This window comes from Brienomyrus brachyistius, chromosome 5 (assembly GCF_023856365.1).
Source record: "Brienomyrus brachyistius isolate T26 chromosome 5, BBRACH_0.4, whole genome shotgun sequence".
Taxonomy (NCBI): Eukaryota; Metazoa; Chordata; class Actinopteri; order Osteoglossiformes; family Mormyridae; genus Brienomyrus; species Brienomyrus brachyistius.
In genome coordinates, this window is record NC_064537.1 from 8,542,206 (window position 1) to 8,566,234 (window position 24,029).

The following is a 24,029-nucleotide window of genomic DNA, read 5'->3' on the forward strand; positions in this document are numbered from 1 at the left end:
GTTGAGTAGAAGGGGGGGAAGTGGCCCTACATGCATCTATCGCCTGGTGAGATTAAAATTCCTGCTGTCATGGAATGTTTTGCAGGAAAAAGTGGAGAAAAAAATCACATAGAACGTGCAAGGTGGGGAAAAAGTCACAAAATCCACAAAGTAGGGAAAAGGTAGCATGATTTTCACTGGTTCACCATACATCCGACATCATGTTAATCCAAAAACATGTGGCTAAGTGAATTGGTAGCTCTGAATTACATGCATGTGTGTGCCTACCCCATTCCCCCTGATTTATACCCTCTTCTTGATAGGATACAAGATTACCAGTTGGAAAATGTTTGAATGGGCACAACTTTGATTATCAGGAGTAGGAAACAAAAGGGCTGTACTCACGTAACATTAGGGATTACGACATGCCGTGCTGATTAATCAGTGCCTTTTGCTCCGGTATACTAATACTGTGGAGTGGATTGTCTAAGGCACTGAGGTAGCTTTCAGAAGTTTGCCAGCAGATGTCGCTATTCCACTTTCGGTGACAAAATTGAAGTTTCTAGAACAGTCGAGGAAGCACTACTTAAAAAGACCATACTGCGTTAAATCGCAAAAATATAATAATTATATTTTAATAATTGCATATATAGAGAGTTTACTTATCACTTGAGGTTTGCAGATGAAGTCGATAATGGCCTGACATTGAACAAATGGGTTGAATCACTGGTGCCCGAATCACCCCATGTGTGCTGAGCCTCGGATGGCTAACAACGGGCCAACGTGGAGCTTGGTGGAGTCTGCTGGGTAACATCTTAGATGCTGTGACATATAATGTACATTCTCTGCTATCCTGTTTTTACGATGACGATTCTTGTTTTTCTTTCCAACACGAGATTGCCCAGCATGCAGCACTGCCATGAATATCAGAGAAGGCACAGCCGGGTTTATCTTGGCCCACTCTGCCCCACAAATCTACATAATCCAAAATTCCTGTTTTTCTCCCCTAGACTCCCTCATGAAATGGATACAGACGATCTCCTGTTCTCAATTACATGTATTTTATGTAACATTCTCTTAAGAATGTGTGGCATCATTGGCTTGCCTGCTGTTCTCACAACTGTACAAAAGTTCAGAGAATGTGTAGCCCATCGAATAAATCCACTCTGGCCATAAACTGCCTCAAAAGCTCTAAGGAGAAGAAACGGCAAGGAAAGTAGACACAACTTCTGAGAAACGTTGTGGAAGGCCTAAAGTATGTTTTTCTTTGATTTGTTTAGTATTATTAAATATCAGTACTATGCTTCACATTGTATACGTATATCAGCGATTATTTTCCATCCTTTCCGAACTGCTAATTTTGGATGGGAGCGTGTCCTAGATAGCATCCTAGTCCTAGGAGTACAACCTGGGTGGGATGTCAATCCATCACAGGGAATATGAACAAGCTACAGGATCTTGCCAGTTAAATTAACTGCATGTTTTTTGACTGCTTGAGGTCATTACAATTCCTAGAGGAAAGCCAGATGATACAGGAAAAATAAGCAAGCTACTGTACATGCACATACACACAGACCTGTAATCATATCTTTGTGGGGACCTCTCATTCATTTCTATGGGAAAAATGCTAATGCTAACCTTGACAATCTTAACCTCTACCCAGCCCTAACCATAATCATAAGTAACCAAACAAAATACAAGAGTTTTTTGCAGTTTTAGTTTTTTATTGCAGTCACAGATTTTTAGAAAATTAAGTTTTCCTTTTTAGGGGCCAGGAAACAGAAAAAAACGTGTATTCATCATATTGTGTCCCCACAAGGTAAGGTAGACACACATGTGCACACACGCAAAGAATTTAGGCAGGATTTGAACTGCCAGTCCTGGAGATGTGCAGTAAGTCATAGTAACACTCGCGTAAAATTATAATATAATATGTCAATGTTACTATTCCTAGTTTTATTTGCGAATAAATACTGATTTCAGGAGACAGTGACGTGAACATTATCTGAACTCTGAATACAAGTACATTGATCTCTGTCGTGTATTATACTGACGATAACAAAGAAAAGCTGCAGAACATAGACAAACACTGCATTGGCCTTGCCGGCGTAATTTACGTCACAGTCTAACTGGCAGTACGCAGATTCCTGAAAACTATCTACGCCATTTTAGCACCGTCTTCCCACGGTTCTCTGGGAGAGTTACGGCTGACGGTTTTTTTTTCCGTCGACGGAACCTCCATCTTATCGCACACAATTGTTTGGAAGAGGGGTTTTGCAAAAGTAATTCGAAGTATAAAGTATATGCATTTGAAACGGGATTAAAGTAAACTTTATTTAAATTAGGGGTTACTCTTTTTGTTTGTTCTTTAGTTTCAGAGACAAGCGTTTGAAAGACCAAACATTCTATAAGCTGCCAAGCTCGAAGCCATTTGAAAATTTGAGATAGCTAACGAAGCTAGCTGTCTCGTTTGGGGGAAAATGCGCGGAAGTTCTTCATATGGGGACAGAGACAGAGACCGAGGCCGTGATAGGGGGTAAGTGCTTTTCCTACTTACAAAAAGTAAGATTTAGTAAGACGGAGCGCGACTTCGTGGCTAATTTCGCCGACCTTGCCAATTTGAGACGGCTAGCTAGCTAGCTAACCTGCGATATTGCCAAGCTGAGCGGTACTCCCGTGAGCCTCAACTGGCAAGCGACTGCAAAAACAAAACAAAAACTCAACTCCATTATTCGGTTTAAACTTTAAAATCAATCGTGAAAAATTAATTGTAAGCGAAAAATGTTGCCAGTTATAATGATAATCATCTTAATGTCTTGTCTCAGTAAACCAAAGAGTTGTATGTATTGTATGTTCCTTTAAAGGAAAAAAGAGAAAATTTTCATAAACATACTAACTAGTTACTAAGGAAATAATGTTTCCAGTCCCTGGCGGCATCGTTAAAAAGTACTTGAATAGCCTACAGCAATCTTTGAAAAGAAAGTAGTGTTTAATCCTGGATGTGTTGTTTTTGTTTACCAGTTAAATGACTGGTTTTGATCGATCAGTGTATTGATTGGATAACAAACTGGCAAAGCCAAAGGTCCGTTTGAGAAACAAACATACATCTGTCCATAACCACCAATCGATTATTAACGTTAATTTCCAGACCTCAACTGTGACAGACTTGGGGTGAAGATGGTTGGATTGACTAATTTCCAGTTTCAAGCATTCTGTGATACATGTTCAAATTAACGAGACTCAAAATCTGCATTAAGCATGTGTGATTTTTAAATGTTGCAACAGATTAAGACTAATTCATTAAAAGTGTTTCTGGGAAGCATTGAAATAATTGTACATTAAGTTCCTGGGTCCTGGGTTAGGAAACACTGGTTTAAATACTGTCACAAAATTCCCTGCTCCGTTTAACCTTCAAGGACACGTTTTGGGTCGAGTCGGAATGCCTACTCCCCCCCACGGAAGTTTGGTAACCCTGGGGAGCGTCTCCGCAAGAAGAAGTGGGACCTGGACGAGCTGCCCAAGTTTGAGAAGAACTTCTACCAGGAGCATGCCGAGGTCCAGCGCATGACGCCGGTACTTGCAGAACAGCCGCAGGTGTTGCCTCCATGAACTGTATACTTGGGTCCCAGCTGATCATGCCCATCACCGTCTGTGCCATATGTTGCATCTTGTGCCTTAGTATGATATAGAAGAATTTCGCCGGAAGAAGGAGATCACCATCCGGGGAACGGGCTGCCCCAAGCCTGTCACTGCCTTCCACCAGGCAAACTTCCCACGTGAGTAAAAGCTGCTGACTGATAGACTGTTGGCATGCATTCTTACCATGCCTGTGTCACATGATTTTTTTTTTCTGCATACGGTTCTGTAACACTTTCTCATTTTTTTTTCGCAGCGTATTTTGATATTGCTTAAATGTTTCCTGTGAAAATGTTTCGTGACAGTGCGACACAGATTTTAACTAATTGTTCGTCACCTTTTTGTATTAGCATTGTATTAGCATTGCGGGTACTTTAATCTCATCTTATTAAATTTAGTTGACCTTCATTTTGTATGCATTGGTGATGTATTTAAACCGCTTGGTTTTTATTCAGACAAATTAAGCTGCTCGGGGTCGCAGTGACACAGAGACGCCTTTGAACACGCAGCCCTTATGCTTTTCCTGTTCTTCAGAGTATGTGATGGATGTGCTGATACAGCAGAACTTCAAGGAACCCACAGCCATCCAGGCGCAGGGCTTCCCCCTGGCCCTTAGTGGCAGGGATATGGTGGGCATTGCTCAGACCGGCTCCGGCAAGACGCTGGCGGTAAGGGGCGCTCTGCACATGGAAGCACACGCACGACACCCTAGCGGAATGGAAAGGCACCCATTAAGCCCTGCGATAATTCTTCTTGCAGTGTAGACAGAAGTGAGGTCCTTTGGGTAGCACAGATATAGGAGATTATTTCAAAACTAAATCTTGGCTAGTGTCAAAATAGCTGTGGATGGGTAGGTATGAGGCTTAAGTAGGCCGCGTAGATCAGTGTTTCTCAAACCGCTCCTTGGGGGCCCTGAGGCCGTCCATTTTTGCTCCTGCAAAAATGTGGATTGTCTGGCAAGGAGCTGGGCGGAAGCAAAAACGTGAACCAACCTTAGGTCCCCATGAACCAGATAGAGAAATACTGGCTTAAATCAGACTTGCTCTAATCATGGCAGTGATGGTTTTGTTACTCTCCTTAGCGCCCCTACTAAGTACTGCTGGTAGGTTGATGTGCTCTCATGCTAGGCCTTTAACCCTCTCTACCTCTCTGTGCCACAGTACCTCCTGCCTGCAATTGTACACATCAACCACCAGCCCTACCTGGAGCGTGGAGATGGGCCCATTGTAAGTACACAGCATAAGTAGTGTGTACATGTGTAGTAATGTGTACATACGTATGTAGTAATGCATGTAGGCATTTTGTATGTTTAGCACCCAGTGATCTGTTCCCTGTACTTATTACTGGGCTGTCATCTCCTCTGTTTCCAGTATTCCCAGTCTCATCCCCCTTTTTTTCCAGTGCCTGGTTCTGGCTCCGACCCGAGAATTGGCCCAGCAGGTGCAGCAGGTGGCCTATGATTATGGAAAGTCATCCCGCATCAAGAGTACCTGTGTCTATGGAGGCGCTCCCAAAGGGCCACAGATACGAGACCTGGAACGAGGTGCATTGTCATCTTATGATTATGTGGGCTGATTATAAGTCAGATGAAGGGACCCAGAGCACATACTTAGTGTTATACTGATAAAATAAGCTGATGTATTCAATTATCAGCAAAAGTCTAAGAAAGGGTTTCCCAATCTGATCCTTGCCTGCCCCCAGCCAGTCCATGTTTTTGCTCCCTCCATGCTCTCTGCCAGACAGTCCACATTTTGGCTCCCTGCCCAGAGCTGGGAAGGAGCAAAAACATGGACTGTCTGAGGGTCCCCGAGAACCAATTTGGGAAACGTTTCTCTAAGGGGGGGGGGAATCCCTTAACAGATGATCCTCTTTTCTACTTAATGAGATACAAAAGTTAAACTTAAGAGACAGTTGTGGCTCTCTTTAGATGTGCTTATAAGTGCGTTACGGACTGGGCATGTGCATCTAAGCAGTCTGAAATAAATTAATTTTGATCACTTTTCTCTGCCCTGATCCTTGTTTTCCTTGGTTAAGATCCCAGCCCATGTTAACTTGACTCTCTCCATCTCCTGGGGTGTTTTCAACCCCCCACTAAAATGGTACCGTTTCCTTTGTTACAGTTCGTTTGCTCAGGTCACCCTCGTTATTCCCTTTTCCCTCAGGAAGGGAAATGCCGAAAATTAACTAGACTCAAAATTCTGCATTGAGTGTGAGAGATTTGAATTATCCCAACAGAGCCATTAACTTTTCCAAATGCCCGGTTTCGTGCGATTCTATCCTGGACTCGACTCAACCTTGATTCCATCCTTGATCCAGCATTAAACAGAGATGCATGTTTTAATAACATCTAAATAAGTCAGACCAGATTTTTTAATGTAAAATGTTCAGCTAGTGTATTTGTGAGAGAACCCTATTCAGGCAGTTCTCGACTGATCTAAGTAGTCTGTTCTACAAACCCTTACCTTCTTTTGTCATTGAAGATGCCGTACAAAAAATATAAGCCAGAAATGTACTAGAAATAAGTAATGAAAAGCACATATTAAATAAATTAAATGGTAAAATGTAAGTTTTACTTATAGATGTATATCGCCTTTTTGCGTTAGCAATTCTGTAAACAATGTGTCTTGCATATTTTTTGCGCAGGTCTGGTTTACTTAAGTAATCTTTATGAAGGTTGAGAGTAGTACTTATTTAGCCTGTTAATGGATAATTATAAAAAAAAAAATGAATTGTCTGACTAATTTATATTGTTTAAATATTTTATGTTCTGGCTAGTTTTAAATGAATGTGTGGTAAATTTTCTCAAATGTGCAGTACATTACAATCTCGCTGCTCATGTCGTCCGACACTGAACATTCCCACTTGAAACGCTTGACTCCGCTCATCACTTGGGTATTGGGTGTGATTTTTGCCATCTGCCCACATGTCAGGGAGTGCCTTCCTGCTCGGATAATCTGAAGATGGCTTCAGACATCTGGGGTTGTATCCAAGGCCGGTTTCTCACACCCTTTTCTCTGTTACAGGAGTGGAAATCTGCATCGCCACCCCGGGGCGTCTCATTGATTTCCTGGAAGCAGGAAAGACCAATCTACGACGGTGCACCTACCTGGTGTTGGACGAGGCCGATCGCATGCTGGACATGGGCTTCGAGCCGCAGATCCGCAAGATTGTCGACCAGATCCGGGTAAGAGAGACAGCCGGCCCCTGTTGTAGGAAGCTGACTCGCTAGCGGTGTCGATGATGACCTCGCTCCGTGTGCCCCAGCCGGATCGGCAGACCCTGATGTGGAGCGCCACCTGGCCAAAGGAGGTGCGTCAGCTCGCGGAGGACTTCCTGCGGGACTACGTGCAAATCAACGTGGGTGCCTTGGAGCTCAGTGCCAACCACAACATCCTCCAGATCGTGGACGTGTGCATGGAGAGCGAGAAGGACCACAAGTGAGGGTTGTCTGTCTGTGACGGGAAGGGGCAGGTCTCTTGGAATCGTGGTCCAAATGTGTAGACGTAACCCCGCCGTCTTCCTTCATGTCTCCCCTTTACTTCCCTGGCTTTCAGGCTGATCCAGCTCATGGAGGAGATCATGGCCGAGAAGGAGAACAAGACCATCATCTTCGTGGAGACCAAGAAGCGGTGCGATGAGCTTACACGTCGAATGAGGCGAGACGGGTGAGGCGGAGCTTGGACGCTACACTCTTGGGTCTTCACATGTGCTGTGTTTATATGTATTGACAGTGGTATTCATGCTTGAAGACAACAGATTTGAATATTTGTGTAATAATGCTGTTCATTAATGATGGCAAATGGCACAGTCTCATTACTATAGTCAGGTTACGATTGATGGCGCAGCTGGTCTTTCTGTTGTTGGATCAGTGTTGTCATATCGCATTTAGCTCGCCCCCCTCATTATGTGTGTTTACCCTTAGCTGGGTTCAAAAGAGGATCTTCTTTGAGATGTTAATGGGGGGGGACAATTTCTTTGTGCTTCTCAGTTACTATGAAATTTATTCTCAGTTGAATCTTGCCCTGCTTGTCGCTTTAGGTGAACTTTCACATGCACGGGTTTCTGTATCTGTGCTGTAAGTTAACAGCCGCCGTGTAGACCGAGCGGCTTGCCTGCAGTTATCCTGCGGGAAAATGGCCGCTTACCCGTCCAGGGACAAGCCTTCCAGGTCTCTGGGTGTCCTCTGAGCCTGTAATTGTGCTGTGCCTTCTAGGTGGCCTGCCATGTGTATCCATGGCGATAAGAGCCAGCCTGAGAGAGACTGGGTGCTGACAGGTAAGAAGATCAATCTGTTATCAAGTCCTGACAGGTGCATGTAGATGAAGAAAATGCCGCAGATGTCACAGCCCTGCAAACACTTGGCATCATCCAGTCGCTCGTTGGTCACGTGATAAATGTTTTGACTAGTATGGAGTTAGCTTTATTATATATGTGAATAAAGCATGTGGCTTTTGGCAATGGAAGACTGTGGTTACACCAAAGCGTCATGCCAGAGGTCTGCACAAAAGCATTGCCTTGAGAATTACTCAGGAAATGCCGACAGGCCACAAAACATGTTATTTTTGGGAGGAAATTGTCATTGATGCTTTGGTAGAAAAGGTAGGGCCCTTTTCCCTCTGCATTCTCTTTATGATGAGACTGATTCTGTGATGTACGGAGGGCAAACACGGGGTTGTCTGTAGTTCCTTTTAGCAGCATTCTCACTTTTCTACCTGGGTTTTAACTTGGTGCTTCTGCTGGTTCCAGAGTTCCGTAGTGGCAAAGCCCCGATTCTCATTGCCACCGACGTGGCCTCCCGCGGTCTTGGTATGTCTCGCCAGCTCATCTCCCACAAACACACGTGCGACACACACACCCTCTCACAGCTACCAGCTTTTACACTGGGATTGCATTTTATCCAAGAAGAACAATTCTGGCATGTATTCACTCCCATGAGGTTTAACCATTTTGTTACACCATGTATTCAGATATTTTTCCTTCGTCATAAAGCGTTCACGCCTGTGCCCTGCTAATGTTGCGTATCTGCGCTGCAGTTGGTGCAGTTTATCACCTTAACGCCTCCCCCCTATGGCTCCGTAAGTACGGAATGAAACCTGCAGGGTTCCTGCTGCTGTAAGATCAGTCGCACCTTCAGAGGTGAAGCTCACTCAGCGTGGGTAAAGGGTTAATGGCCAGCAACACAATCAAAGCACAAAACAGGCCTCTGCTAAACTTGTGTGACATCGCGGGTTCAGATTGGGCACACACTGGGAGGGCGGGTGGCTTAGGAGGGGGGGGATGACAAAAAACATAATGCAGCCCCCACTTTTGTTCACTTATTTTAACCAATTTTTTCTCCTTGTGTTCATTATTTTTTTGGTTTTGTGTGTGTGTTTTTTTTTTCTTTCTTTCCAAGTCTCTCTTCCTACACTAGAAGCGCACAGGCCCTTGGGAGCCTGCAGCCGGACCTAGGCATGACTAAACGAAGCCTGAGTCGGAGAGAAACTGCGGAGAGGGGGCCTGGCTTATCAGTCCCTGAGACAGCTATCTCTCCGAAAAAGACTTAAACACAGCCCTCAATAATACGCCTTCCCTGCCGCCTCCCCCCCCCCCAGGAAAGAGGCTGGCTGGGATTCCAAATTTGAGAGCGGGGCAGAACGGGGCGGGGAGTGAGCTGGGGGGCCAGAAGAGGGGCATTGCGGGGCGGAGCGACCTCCCAGAACGCCGAGATGTTTGCTGTAGCGTGCTGTTATGGTCATCGGCGGCACGAGGAAAATGGCTTCAGTGCCGTGCTGCTAAATCCCAGTCACGTTGTCTCGAAGGATTTCCTAATTGGCAGACTTTCGGCACCCATCACGGGCCTTCATGTGCTTAATCTTAGTCACATGATCTGCTCTTTGGGAAATTCCGGTTCTGTCTGGAGTCATGTCTTATGCTTGTGGTATTAGCTGACGCAGGTTCTGGGCTGCAGCATGCTTGTGCTCGGGCCTGCGCTTGGCCCTGCGTTTGCTGATTTTTGTGGTAGCTGGTTTCCAGTGAGTCAGTGAAATGTGAAAGGAGAGCGTTGTGGACATTGCTTAGAGCAGGACGATGGCAGCGTCTATGTGGTTTTAGGATAGGCAGGGGGAACGAAGGGCAATGTGAAAAACAGACAGGCTGTGTGCACAAAGGGACTAGAATGTGGCTGGGATGCGTTGTGTGCAGGCTTGAATCTACGGTGTGGAGGCCCCCCCTCTTTGCTGCCCCTGTGGCCCCCGACACCATGCTCACCGATGCCCCGAGCCCCCGTGTGGCTGTGCTGGCTACCCCGCTGTGGGCGTCATGTCTGGTCCTGGCTGGCAGGAGTCCTGGCCTGGAAGAGTCTTTTTCTCATTGCTCTCTTTCACTCTTTCTTTCTCTCTCTCTCTCTGCACTCTTTCACCACTTCTTATCTCGCTTTTCTGACAGATCCTGCCCTGCTTTTCAGCCCGTTTGGTTATCGTGGCTGTTAACTAATTCCATCCTGAATGTTTCTCTTCCCAGTCTCTCTCTCTCTCTCTCTCTCTCTCTCTCTCTCTCTCTTTCTCTCTCTCTTTCTCTCTCTCTCGCACCTTACCCTTGTCTGTATCTGTGTATGTATGTGACGGTTCTTTGTGTGCAGCGACCAAACCAATGGTAAAATCTGCAGTTGCTAGGCGAACGTTTAAGCCAGGTCACATTAATCTCTGAGACCCTGCCCCAATGAACCCCCCCCCCCCCAACTCTGTTGAAGCCGTTGTCTGTTTCTTGTTACTGCGGTTACCCCCCATCTCACCTTTTCAAGAAGGAAGGGTAAACTGGGCTCTCGGGCATGCTGCCTGTCGCTGGACGGACCGGGGGAGGCGGTAGTCCTGGTCTTTCCCTTTTGCTTGTCTCCTTTGTGTGGGTTCCTGCAATATCAGGTAGCCACACCCAAAAAGACTCCTAACCCCGAAGTAAATATATCAGCACCACTTTGGCCTCTCAGGCTGACAGCTTGCATAAGTGTGGCACAGGGTATCTGTTGTCTGTTATTTGGAACGTTTATTTTTCTTACATGTGGATCGTGGCATTTGGGTCCTGTGTCTTTGTGCAGTTGGACGAGGTTTTATAGCTGCAGCCCTCTGAGACTGTATAGTCTGCTAGGTCAGTGAAGGCATGTTTCTGACGTTTGCTAAACAGGAGGTAGAAGACAAATTCTGATGCTCACCGGAAGTGTGTGTGTGTGTGTGTGTGTGTGTGTGTGTGTGTGTGTGTGGTTTTGCTCGCGCTGTTTGCTCCAGTATGATGCAGCTCAAGTATTGCTGGGTACAAAGAACCACGTTTCTGCTCTTTGGTCAGAAGCTGGGTCTCAAATCCCTATCGGGTTTTTTTTTGGCAATAACTGTATTAGCTGTGACACCAGCAAGCTTTTGAGGGAGAAACAAGGAAATGAAGGCTGCCCCGACTTGGCGTGAGCCGGGGCCTGGAGGTAGAGTAAGAACTTGGTTCACTCCAGTTGGTCAAGGAACTGCAATCCTTGAGCATGAACTGCAGGGGGCGTGGTTCACTTCCAGTCTGGAGTTCTGGGCGTATGGGAGGGGGGGTCAGTTTGTCCCCCTCTCTCCCCAGCCCTACCAAATGACCCAGGATTGATCGGGGGGGACAGAGGGAGCTAGCCCTGTAAAAGACTTCTTAAACAGGGTAAGTACCTCATCACCCCCCCGCCCTCCTCCATCTGCTGCATTTAACACAGGTCTATGGAAGTACTACGGAATCTGAGTGAAGTAAATTGCTATAGAGTAGAGAAGGTGAAGCTCCTTATTGTGCTATCTGTCTGCTCCTCACAGCTGTGCCTCCTCTTTCTGGATACCTCCAGTGGTCCAGGTTCCCCCAATCGAGATTGTGAAAAGGAGACATTCAAACTCGACTGCAGCAATGTTGTCCGAGCCCCTTCTTCTCCGTAATGAGAAACAGACTTTTTAAAAATTGTTGGGTTCCTCTCTGAAAGCTTACTGACCACCATCGGAATCACCCCCCCCCCCCCCCACACACACACACACACACACACCAACACCTCCCTGCCTTCCCCCAAATCCTTAACACGAAAGGAAAGACCCGCAAAATATCACGTTTGCTTTTTACTGTATTTTCTTGACGTGTCTTGGTTGAAAAATGCACCAGTTTTCAGTGTTATCAGTACATTTTTCTTCTGGTTTGATGCAATTGCACACCCAGGTCTGATGTTGTCGCTCTTATGCAGCATCATTTCTTTCTTTTTGGTGCAGCTTGGGTCGCGCTTGTATTTTGGTTTAGTTTGTTGAGAGCTTCTGTAGCTCCACTCATAGTCGCAGGTAGTGTTCAGTGGTGCAGGTAAGTTGATCTGGCCTTCATTGTTGAAAAGGCCATGTTTCTCATTGGTCTCTTCCTTGTTTTGACTTGTTTTTTTCTTCTTTTTCCCTAATGAACTTCATCCTTCCCAAATGCCCTTTTCCTACCCCTAAGACGTGGAGGATGTTAAGTTTGTCATCAACTATGACTACCCCAACTCCTCCGAGGACTATGTCCACAGAATTGGCCGCACGGCACGCAGCACCAACAAGGGCACGGCCTACACCTTTTTCACCCCGGGCAACCTGCGCCAAGCGCGGGACCTGGTGCGAGTCCTGGAGGAGGCCAGGCAGGCCATCAACCCCAAGCTGCTGCAGCTGGTGGACTCCGGCCGCGGAGGAGGAGGTGGTGAGTACTCGGACGTGGCGCCGCTTTGGCACGAGAAACGCAGCGGAAGCCGTAAGGTGTTCAGGAGATGGAGGGGCGTGTTAGGGGGTGTGCAGTTAACGTAGTGTCATGTGGTGTCAGTCCCAATGTTTTCCTGAACTTTTAGAACCAGAATACATAAAACCTTCAACAGTTAAACTTTTTTAATGCTGTTTTGTCAAGGTTCGCCCACATCTGACCGGCATCTTTGTAATCCTCCTCCCGCAGGTGGTCGGTCCCGATACCGCAACACAGCCTCCAACGCCAACAACCCCAACCTCATGTACCAGGAGGAATGCGAGCGGCGCATGCGCACCGTCGGCGGGGGGAGCAAAGACGGGCGCGGTGACGGCCGGGACGGCAGAGGGGGCGGGAGCGGCCGGGACGGGGACAGGTCCTCTTCATCCTCGTCGTACAAGGACCGCAGAGACGGCAGAAGCGGCTCCAGCTATGGAACGGGGACGAACTCCGCCTCGTCGTTCAGTGGCTTGGGGGAAGATCAGTACCAGAACTACAGTGGGACTAGCCAGTACAACGGCAGGGCCTCCTCCCAGGCAGGAGCTGGGGCCACTGGTGGGGGGGGCAGTGGAGTCCCTGAGCAGCCAGGCCAGCAGCAGCAGGGGCAGTTTGTGAATTTGGCCGCCAGAGCTGGCCCGCCCCCCCCACCTCCGGCCGGACCCCAGCCCCTGATGGCCCAGCAGTTTGCCCCTCCTCAGCCTCCCATGATGCCCTTCATGCCTCAGGCCCCTTACCCATTTGCCCCTCCTCCACCACCTCCTCCCCCTCCACCTAGGAAGTAACAGCCCCCATCTTAAGCCAAAATGTTAAGCGTCACATCATTATTATGGTAATAGGTAATGCTTTTTGTAATTTTGTAGGGTTTAAATTTTATTTTGAGTTCTTGAAAAGCATAGTTTGGTTAGCTATAAACTATTTTGATAAATATAAAACCATTTCAAACATTTAATAGGTCAGTTCTGGCAGTTTAACGTGCTTGTGTTGTATTTACCGATAGCCTCTGTGGATTTGTCGGTGTTTGCATGTTCCTGTGGAATCATTTGGTTGCCAGAGATCCGAGGGACGGACCTGTGTTATTTTCCCAATAATGTGCATATTTCTAAAATTTGTAATTTGTCTTTTCATGTTAGAGGTAGGTACCACAATGAATCACTTAGCATCCACATACCCTGGTCCAGTGGGGAGCCCCTGGAATCGGACTCCTTAACAACTGGACAGGTTTGTGATACGCCAAACTTTTCTTTTTGTGCTAAGGGTTTGGAAAAGAAAAGAAAATCAGGATAATCAGCTTTATGCAGCTTTAAATGTTTTCCCATTAAAATGAATAAAACAGGATGAGTAGCACACCCTCCCCACCCAGACCGTTTTGGTAGTACTGCATGCTAGCTGCTTTACTTTTCAATGTTTCATGCATCCACAGATCTTCTTGCTCCTATATGTGGTTTTCCCCCCATGCCATTTTTCCGTTTTGATGGTAACATCAGGAATTTGCAATGCATTTGGTTGCTTGCAAACTCTTCCCCTGGCTGCTCCATAGGCATTGTTTCTCCTGTAATGATGTACTTTTCTATATTTTTCCAGGTTTTAATAAAGATTTAAAAACATTCTTTTGGATATGTTGTATTTACAGTACAAGTAGTCCCTGGCTTAAGAACGTCTGACCTGCGTTCAACTCACACTTACGAAAGGACCGCCATACAGTCTTGTATACAATGGTTTGTAGAAACAAACATGCGCTACTTTGTGACGTTCATGAAAACATTACGTGCTTTTCACTGTTCCTTGGCTTGAGGTACAGTACCACACGTTGCTACTTTTATTACTCTTATGTACTATGTTGCAGTATTATTCTGACTTGCTTACAAATTACTCTGCAAGACAGATTTAAGGAACGGATCTTGTCCATAACCTGGGGCCTGCCTGAGCAGTTTCTGTGAAACCTCTGGAAGTCGGTGTTGGTATTCCAGCATAACCTGTAGTTCAGTAGCTGTTGCTGTTCTCATGAGCCCTTTGTGTGGTGGAATGGGGCAGTGACCGCTTACATTGAATAACGACATAACGTTGTGCTAAACCTCAGAAAAGGAAATGCTTTATTTCCCTTAAATATGCATGTTTACTGCCTTTCCTGTTGCCCCTCAATTCTGAAGCGTTTAGTATTTTGGCATATATACATAATTGCAATACTGACAGTATTTACAGAGTTGTAACACGCACGCCTTGTGAACAGATGCATCCGGTTTGCACGTGTTGCGCATGTAGGAGGGTGTCCCTGCGGGCAACAGGATAGATTTCATCTGATGCTGGGAGGGTGGCGAGGCCTTGGGGAAGGTGATGCCGTCGTGTTGCAGGGACCGGAAGTGTTTCTGTTTATACCTTCTGTTGTTCAGTTCTGTCCTGTAACAAGCTATACAAACTAGGGCTAAACAACCTTGTGATCTAAATGTAGCAGCATTTTATGCATCTTGCCCTTTGTAACCAAGTGCAAAGTCCCCCTAACTCTTAAACACACCAAAAACAACAGCCAGAGCTGACTACACCCTACATCTCAGACAAAAGAAAAAAAAAACACACATATATACATACAAGATCAATCAGAATTTGTCAGAATAGGCACATACGGCATATAAAATAAGACTTCAGTATTGATCGTTTGTCTATGTACTGGGTGGTTCACTGTCAAACCACAGCAATAGACAACAGAATTTAGGTAAGCGCTGTTTTCCATACATTTCAGGCATAGGAGTTCTTAAGTAATGGAAAACTAGTGTTACTCAAAAGTAATGAAGTTTGATGACAGCATTGCACAGACAAGAATATTTGGGGTGGGTGGGAGAGAACAGGAGACATTCCATTGCTATAAATTGCTGTAGCTGAATCACTGGAGGGAGGGAAAAAAAAGTAGCAAATCATTTCACACAAGACGCCCTTATGCTGGACCAGCTGCCCCACATCCTGGGCACAAAAAGACTACAATACAATACCTTGTACTATATTATATTACAGCACAGTAGAGTATTGTACAGCATACACAGCCACACAGACAGGTTAAATTTTAAATATACTGCTTTTAAATTTGAAGTCAAATCATTCAGGTTTTTGATTCACAGGAAAAATACATCTATGTTCATTAGAATACAGTAAGGGAGCAGAAATCGGCTGTTTATTATTGTCGAGCTGGATTGGAATGGATTAAAATAAAGACAAAAATGAACATGTAAAGAGGGCATTGGGGACAGTGACGGAACTCTAATGCAAGGGCTGGAGCATGTGACACCCAGAGGGTCATGTGACAGGAAGTCGGTCCATCCTCCTAAAGACTTCCCCAGGTTTCTGGTGCAGGAAACTGTTCTACATCCCCGGTCTCATCATGGGATTCCTCACCCAGGACAAAGGTGAGTTTGTATCGCAGCCGGACCTTCTCCTGAAGCAAAAATGGAGCAGAAGCACAGTACATTATAAAAATGTCCCATGTTTTTATATTGTTAATTTGAAAACAAATCCCGAATGCTGACAATATTGTTTACATAATGTTCAGTTAGCAAAACATGTCAACAGTACCATGCCTGTAACAGACCAGAAATGTATCCCATTCATGCTACAGACTGTTGCTCTGAAGGACTCTGATACCAGCATCCACAGCTGTACTATAATGTATGCAGGGTATTTTGTAACAATATGAATGTGTAATTTAAATGACTATTTAAATTAGGGCTGCATGATATCATGATTATGCGGCGCAAGTGCAACAATCGCCAGGTTTTTAGATGACGGGTGTCAACGTGTCCGGATGCCCGTATTTCAGTACTACAGGGACGTTTACTTACGCCCACAATTTGGTAAGCAGATTAGCAGTGCACCTAAAATATTAATGAGAGCCATATTCTGACGGCCAAAAATAAATTCGGCGCATCCTTATATTTAATTAATGTGTCTAACTTGAAGCAGCAAAAAGCACCACCACAAGACCGATGGTTTTATCTTTTTTACCTTGGTTATCCACAACATGTCGTGGTTGCTGAGCTGTCCCTTTCTTCACCGCCACTTCAGTGCTCATCGCTTCCATGATTTACCAAAACAGTATGCAACTCATTCCCAAAGTATATAAAGTAAGCTCCTTACATTTAATTGGTTGTGTAAGAGCAATTAAAAAAAAACAGCCATATGGATTAAATAAGTTTAGCTATAACACTATGTGGTGGCCAGTAAAAGTTAGGACAGCGTAAATGAATTCTCCTAACTTTAGGATGCCAGAAATGTGGTTATAAATGAGAATTCAGTCCTCTAGGCAAGATCGATCTGTTGTGACTTAGTTTGCAATGTAACCAATCAGATGTCAGGTTCTGTTTAGAGCCCGTCCACGGAGTTTGATGGGTGCCTGACAGATAATATTAATGGTTGCTGATATCACGTAAATTTTGCTTAAACTATTTAAATTACAAATGTACATTATAATGTACATAATTTAAATCACAATTAATTATTGAATATTGTCACAAAACACTCTCCATACATACGTCCCCAGATGTAGAAATGCTACTGTGAGCACTTCATAACATCTTACACCTACATGCCCACTCTACGCAAAGACGCAAGAACACGGACGGATGTACCTTGCTGGGGTTGGCCAGCAACAGCACCTGAGTGATGGCAGCAGGGGGTAGGATGGGGTTGAAGGAAGGCAGCTCAGTCCCCGAAGGGGGCTGAAGCTTCACCTTCATTATCTGAAGGGCAAGTGGGAGGGGCAAACATTAGATGTTTCGCTATTCTGTCAATATAAGTGAACGAAAAACGAACAAAAAAGAAATCAAGCACTATGGATATTTCCACAGTATATTTACAGCTAAAGTAAAATTACGTTTGTTTAGGATACTTTCAATTCACACAGGGTTTATATAATGGATTCATATTCTTTCACTCAACACAGTTACCGCAGAAAACGGTGTTAAGTGAAATCATCAAGTAGCAGGAGCCTGATGCATATGAATGAAGGTGGATATAGTTAAGGGGGGGTGGGGTGTGTACCCACGAAGGCAGAGCCTCACCTTGGGGACGGCTGCCTGGAAGCGGATGCTGGTGACGGGAACAGGGGCAGACGACAACATGGAGATGACGACCACCAGCACGTCGGGCCGGCCGGGGGGGGAGTCGCGTGCAAAGTGGAACAGGACCCGCAGGCTGTGGCGATCAAACACGGTCACGGGCAATAAGCTGCCTGAGATCGGGGAGGGAAGGATTGGAAAGAGGAAAGAAATAGCACAGAGAGAGGGCAGACATTAATTAATTGGCGTTTGGTGGAAATAAGTGGGTCTCACGAGTGCCTTTAAAGAAGCTGGAAGCAATCCAAGGCAGGAATATGAGCTGTCTGTCTTACTGGGTTTAATGGACTCCAGCGGCACGATCACATTGCTCAGGGAAATCTCCCGTGGAGGATCGAGAGCGGAAGCAGACGGCATTCCCTGCGGAAGCACTCCCACGCCGGGTATGGAGTTCAGGAGAGTTCCAGGAGGCTCAGAGGAAAAGGCCGCACTCGGGCTGGGGTTCGCATTGGACTTGTGTTGGAGATCACGTAGTGTGGGTTTGGACTGAGGGGGCTGCTTGTCCCTGAAAGGAGTAGAATCAGAAATGACATCCCGCCCTTTATCCATTTTTTTACTTTTCTAATTTAACTCCAGAATCACTGTGACTTATCTCAGGACGTGCAGTGGACAAGGCAGTGGACTAGGCAGTCCAGTACAGAGCACACAATCACACACTGTCTGTAATTTACAGACCCACACACTTTACCTACCATTTGACCTGCTGGCTCTCTGGGGGCAGCGACTGCTGCAGGAGAGTTTTTCCCAACATGTCTAGCTCTTCTAAAGCCTTGTTCCCCGATGGGGGCGGGGCTTGTGAGGGTGTGGTCACCGCCGGCTTTAGCATCGCTGCAGGGACGGCCGGATCCGTGCTGTCGGAAGACTGCCGAGAGCAACAGCGGTGAGGTCTGGTGAACTCGGGGGAAGCAGATGGGCGAGTTGTCCAGTAACCAAGGAAACATCCCTGTCACCTCACCTGAAAGCAGTTCCAGGAAGTGGCGTCTCCGGGCTGGGAGGCAGGAGTGACGTCGTTCAGCCCTGAGACAGAGGAACGAGGCATTTGTGCGACATGCCGAGGCAGACAGGAAAGGAGATGGATTCGCTGACTGAGGTCCTCTTACCCAGTGACATCAGCTCGTCATCAAGGAGGCTGGCCCCCAGTTCATGAGGTGGCCGGTCACGTGACTGACTAGGGACTTCTGTGTCCAGGCCAGCCAGGTCCAGGAGGGCCGTGCTACTTTCTGAACGAGAGGGGTGGGAGATAGCTTAGCTGAACTGTTCTATTTTAAACACACCCCTCTTCCAGACCCATTGGGGGGCTGGTCTGCACACACCTGAGAGTTGCGATGGTCCAGAACTTTCCCCGTTCACCTCCTCTCCTTTCACCAGCTGCCGATACAGGTTGATGACCTGAGTCAAGCTGTCGTTGGCCTGCAGGATCTCCGCTGTCACCATGCAAGGGGGAGACCATGTTGGGGGATGAGAAAGCCCTGCCTCACTTTGCCACACCCCGCTTTTGCCCCGCCCAGCCACCCCCACCGTGCCCAGAAGGGACACGCACCCAGGGCCTCATCGTTGTCCTCTGTGTCACTGGCCAGCCGGAACAGCGTGGGTCTCATCTTTTCACAACGCTGGTACAAATCCTGCAGGCGCAGAGAAACATCAGCGCCAATGAGGCTCGACGTGCAGCCTGTGGGTCACACTGGCTCCACCACACCAACCAGGGAAATATCTGCATGTGCCAGTGGGGCAGGAGCATGCTACGGGCAGCGGCAGCCCTCCTTCCTTGGCACCCGGCCCACCTTGATGAGCTCAGCATTGCTGTGGGAGCAGGTCTCCTTGCTGTAGCTACTGAGCAGCTGGGTGAGCAGGCTGACGCTCTCCTTCACCTCGTGTATGGCGTTGACACGCTTGGAGACCTTCTCCATGCGCTTCTGGTCCTGGGGAGGGAGAGATGGAGGGTCAGAGAGGGAATGGGAAGAGAGAAACCAAGGAGGACTCAGAAAGAGAGGGAGAAGACAGAAGGGAGTCGGGAAGGGGGGGGGGGGGACAGAGAGGAGGCCAGTTGGGGGGGGGGATAGGCTGGGGGAGTCAGAGAGAGCGACAGGGGAGTTGGGGGCGGGAGCCTATTCAGCTTCTCCTGGCTGGTGCCCTGACAGACATATGGTGTTGACGAGAACCCTATAGCAGTGAGCAGCACTGGCCAGGCCTATTTCAGGCACTGAGGCACACTGGCTGACACACAGGCTGCCTGCCACACGCCGGGTGACTCACGCGCGCCTCTCGCACACACGCAATCCCACTTGGCTGCTCACCTCCTGCACCATCTCCTTGATGAGTTTGTTGGCTGCTCTCAGATCCTCGGGATGAGTGCTGTTTAGCAGGCGAGACAACATCTGTGGAGAGAGAGGGAGGAAGGGAGGGAGGAAGAGAGGGAGGGGAGGAGGACAACGACGGGACAGGGAGGGGGTTGGAGAGGCGAGATAGTGAAGAGTCGGCAGATCAGATGCATTCGTTTCATTTCACATCCTGCTGAAATATTCGGCCTCCTCTCATTTTTCATTCATCTTACCTTCGACTTCTCCTCATCCTCAAAAATTGCGTTCTTAGGTCTGGGTGGCGGTGGGGGGAGTGGTTTGTCATCGGGAAGGATGGGGTCTTGTTTAACGATGCCTGGAAAGGAGAACATTCACCCAAATCACCATAAAACCGAAACACTCAGCAATCTTCAGCCCCACTGCGGCTCAGAACCAACAGTCCACACAAGCCCATCTGCAGACGCGTCTCAGAAGAGTCCGTCGGTCTCACCCTGCTTCTTCAACATCTGGTAGGCGTCCGAGATCTTGGTCTCTTCCGGTAGGCACACCGTCCAACTGTACATCACTTCTAGCACCTTCTTCTTCACTGGTTCAGGAGCCCTGGTACCTAGGTACTGCAGAGGGGCGGACACAAAAGAACACACTCAAAGGAAGCAGAGATATGGGGCGGGAAGCAGGGCAATGACCTGTGACTGCAATGATGCTCTCCTGTCTGCGACAGACCTTTGAAAAGAGGTGTGAACCAAATAAATAACTACAGGCACCCGACTGGGACATTATTAAACTGAAACATTATTAAATAGCTTGTGAAGGTTATATAATTTATCATAAGTGCTCTACTCACAACGGGCTGCACCCCTTCCCACGCAAAAAAAATAGAGGCCCAAGGCCTTATTATTAATACATGTATTGTTCCAGCACTGAGGGGTACGTGCTGAGGAAGAGGAGGAATGATTAAAGTGCCGCCATGACATGTACCTTGGGAGACACCACCTTGATGAGCTCGTTGAGGAAGCGAAACTTGCCCACCTCGCTGTGAAACCTCTTCCCGCAGTTCTTCATGCAGGTCTCCAGCACCTAGCGGTGTGATGCACAGCTCATGTAAGGCGAGGGGGACTCCCTCATCAATCGCCAAGAGCCTGTGTAAGCTCTCATGTCATGGATGCGGGTTTATTAATCGTCCTGTCAAAGCTCATGGCCAGAGGAGGGGGACGCACTCTCTCACCGTAAGTGCCTGCATGGCTTCCCACTCCTGGGGTGATTGGATCTTGTGGGCCAAAAGTCTGGTGGCCAACTGGGGGCTGCAACAACAAAGACAGCAGTGGCAGAGGGTTACGGGGGCCACGTTTATAGCAGGAGGGGGAAACGCAGCACGGCTTAGCTTGTGCTTCGGGAACGCAAACACCTCCATATCATCCCACGCCACATCTCAGCTGTATGCTCCAGCACATCCATCTCTCTCACACACACACACACACACACACACACACACACACCACAGCACTGCTACTTATCTCTCTCTGATAATATATTTCTTGCTCCACTTAAAACTTTAGCTAACAAACCACCCCGTCCTTAAGCCCAAAAACTGGAGAGAAGAAAAAACGATCAGGACATGTCAATGAAACAGAAGCAGCCCCCCCAATGCATTGCCCCTCTTTCCCAGTCTAACTAATGCCGCCTTACTCACCCCTCCAGTTCATTGTTGAGCTGTTCGCAGAAGGCTTTGATGCTTTCCCAGTCTGTCTCTTTGTTTAAAGGGTTGGTGGCTTTGTCTGGATACGCAGAATGTGGGAAACACAAGGAGGAACAGACAGACAGCTTTTCAGGAGACACCATTACAGCATGCAGCATTGAAAGCCACACAGGTGACCTCCAAGTCATTTCATCCCACATCTGGCATATAGGCAATTTATACTACCATGACAGTATTCATGTTTTAACAGTAACCTGAGGCAGAATTACACCGCTTGATTTTCAAAGGGCCATATTCTGTTCCCTTCCACCACGTCTTAAACACAACTGATAATAACAGTAATTTAGCCCCTGACACTTTACAGTAGCAGCAGGTCTTTGAAAGCACCACCAAGCAGCTACGAATATCAAATTGCTACCTAATAATAAGATCATACAAATTCCAAACAGAGAGACGCATGCAGATGAAAGGTGTCCATCAGCGTGCACTGTGAGACCAATTTACACTATTTATCGACTGACAGATCTTGATCCAAACAGACTACGCAGAAGTGGTTAAGACGGCCCAGTACATCTATTCATCAGATGAATAGAAGGAGGTGTTAAATTACATTTTTTTTAGTAACCCACCCCCCAAAATAAGCACCACGTCAGCAAGACATTGCAACTATAAGGCTGGAGATGATTGAGAAGCATTACCCTAGCCTTCGGCTGGGAGTGATAACCAGGTTACCTAAGCGTCTCCTACAGCGTGACAAGTAACTTCAGCAGGCTGGACAGCTGACCAGCGATTACCGGTGTGTTGACATCGCCAGTCAGGCAGCCAAACTACACCTACAAGTGACTCCTCCCCGGTACACACCGAAACGCCTCTAGGCATTGTTCATGTCCATCTACCCCCGTCAACCACCAACTACCTACACAAAACCACCGGGGCTCCCCACCACCACTAAAAGCGTTATTATGGTTAATTAAGACACGGCACGCCGCCGTTAATTATTTAAGGCTGAGCTCTGTCGTTACACCTCTGCCGACTGATTTTAGCTGGCTAGCCGCTCTTTAAAGCACTCCCGACCTTTCCTTTAAAATCCCTATTCGTCCAGGACCGCACCTCCCGCTGCGGCTCCCTCTTCCCCTTGCATGGCTGACTCTGCGCTACCGCCTGGCAGCCCCATAACCCCGCATAACTCACTGATGCGAGACTCCAGGCTGTCTTCCTCCGGCGGCGTCGCCATCTTTCTGGGGGATTCCTCCATCCGCATATGGTCGCTCTCGCGATACTTCCGCCGTAGAATTCTCGCGCAGCGCTTTCGTCATCCTGCGTTCGTCATCGCACCGTGCTTGGCTTCCTCGTTTAGTTTAGGGAAGTCGAATGAAGTTTTTTTTTTTTTTTTTTTCATAATCCGAGAATTTTTTAGGAAGCTCTTATAATAAAACACGTGCTGTCTTGCTTCTGGAAATAAGAGTAAAAATTTTCAGAATATTACAGAAGCAAACCCTGACATTAGGTAGGAATGTGATCTGTCGTATTTTCTATATGACGCAAAGCCATTTTCGTGGAATAGAGCAGTGACAGATAAAACATTACAACATTTATATATATATATATATATATATATATATATATATATATATATATATATATATATATATATATATATATATATATATATATATATATATATATATATATATATATACAGACACACACAGACATATTAGCCCTACTATTCGATCCAGATCAATCTGACAAGTTCAATCATTTTCATGATGTGAAAATTTTGCTTATTGTCCAGATCTGAAACTCCGTGGTTGAACAGTTATCTGTTCCCTAAAAGGCTACAGTTTTGTTTTATCCTGCTGGTAGAACCATCTGTTATTTGTAATTAGTAACGCTTAGTAACACTTCTCGCTTATGTGTCTCTACGTTATTAGCACATTGAAACAGTATTGTGGGAGTTAGTAAATGATTCAACAGTTATCCTTTTACTAAATTATATTTGGTTCTGCTGTGTAAAGTGCTTTTCATCCATATATTAGAACTATCGCAACACTTTTCTGTTTTTCTGTACCACACTGCTATACTTAAAGGGCTTAACTGGTTGCAGTCAAGGTCTTTTTAATGAAGTAAATGCCTTGAAAAGATCGTAGAATTTGTTGTCGAGAGGAACATGCATAACTATTTTGACTACTAAATGTGATTTGGAATAATTCAGGTAAATAGGGCCAGTCCTGAGTGTTGTGGTGTCCAAGGCAAGTCCCCCCCCCCCCAAACCCTAACCCTAACGCTGCCCCCACAGCAGTGGGAAACAAATTTTGTCAATTAATTTATATAAAAAACATTTCAGTAGTACAGAGTATCTGACAGCTAACTAGATAGCTCACAGCTGGTTCTCAAGAAAACTACTGAAATATTAAAACTAGTGAATATAAATTATGTCTCAGAACGTAATTATTCTGTCAGGTATTCTGACTTTTTCACTTGTTCTTTTACGCCTTCCAATCAAATGGCACCCAGGCTGACTGCCCTTTGGTTTTGGGCCCTGTGACACAATCATGACACACCACTACGAACAATGTTGTTTTTCTCAAATGC

The 24,029-nt window shown here is 46.5% G+C and overlaps 2 protein-coding genes across 3 annotated transcripts; one reads left to right on the forward strand and one right to left on the reverse strand.

The window, feature by feature from the left end:
* Positions 1-2,176: 2,176 nt before the first annotated feature.
* On the forward strand, positions 2,177-13,949 carry LOC125741711 (probable ATP-dependent RNA helicase DDX17). The gene is made up of 13 exons (XM_049012956.1): positions 2,177-2,515; positions 3,396-3,552; positions 3,659-3,755; positions 4,150-4,283; positions 4,776-4,841; positions 5,017-5,158; positions 6,639-6,799; positions 6,880-7,052; positions 7,170-7,280; positions 7,829-7,890; positions 8,362-8,421; positions 12,076-12,309; positions 12,556-13,949. Exons 1-13 carry the CDS (start codon positions 2,460-2,462, stop codon positions 13,125-13,127), a joined length of 2,025 nt encoding a protein of 674 aa, XP_048868913.1. The 5' UTR covers positions 2,177-2,459; the 3' UTR covers positions 13,128-13,949.
* A 463-nt stretch (positions 13,950-14,412) lies between these two features.
* On the reverse strand, positions 14,413-22,766 carry gga1 (golgi-associated, gamma adaptin ear containing, ARF binding protein 1). 2 transcript variants are annotated; one of them, XM_049012958.1, is made up of 17 exons: positions 22,626-22,766; positions 21,429-21,513; positions 20,964-21,039; positions 20,717-20,815; positions 20,229-20,352; positions 19,993-20,093; positions 19,736-19,816; positions 19,223-19,360; positions 18,982-19,063; positions 18,755-18,865; positions 18,542-18,661; positions 18,397-18,458; positions 18,134-18,303; positions 17,717-17,946; positions 17,388-17,557; positions 16,956-17,066; positions 14,413-15,766 (listed from the first exon to the last, which is right to left on the reverse strand). In XM_049012958.1, the coding sequence occupies exons 1-17, from the start codon at positions 22,693-22,695 to the stop codon at positions 15,656-15,658; spliced, it is 1,941 nt and encodes a 646-aa protein (XP_048868915.1). In that variant the 5' UTR covers positions 22,696-22,766; the 3' UTR covers positions 14,413-15,655. The 2 variants fall into 2 exon arrangements, with proteins under 2 accessions (XP_048868915.1, XP_048868914.1); XM_049012957.1 differs by having other exon boundaries at positions 22,545-22,683.
* Between the last annotated feature and the right edge of the window lie 1,263 nt (positions 22,767-24,029).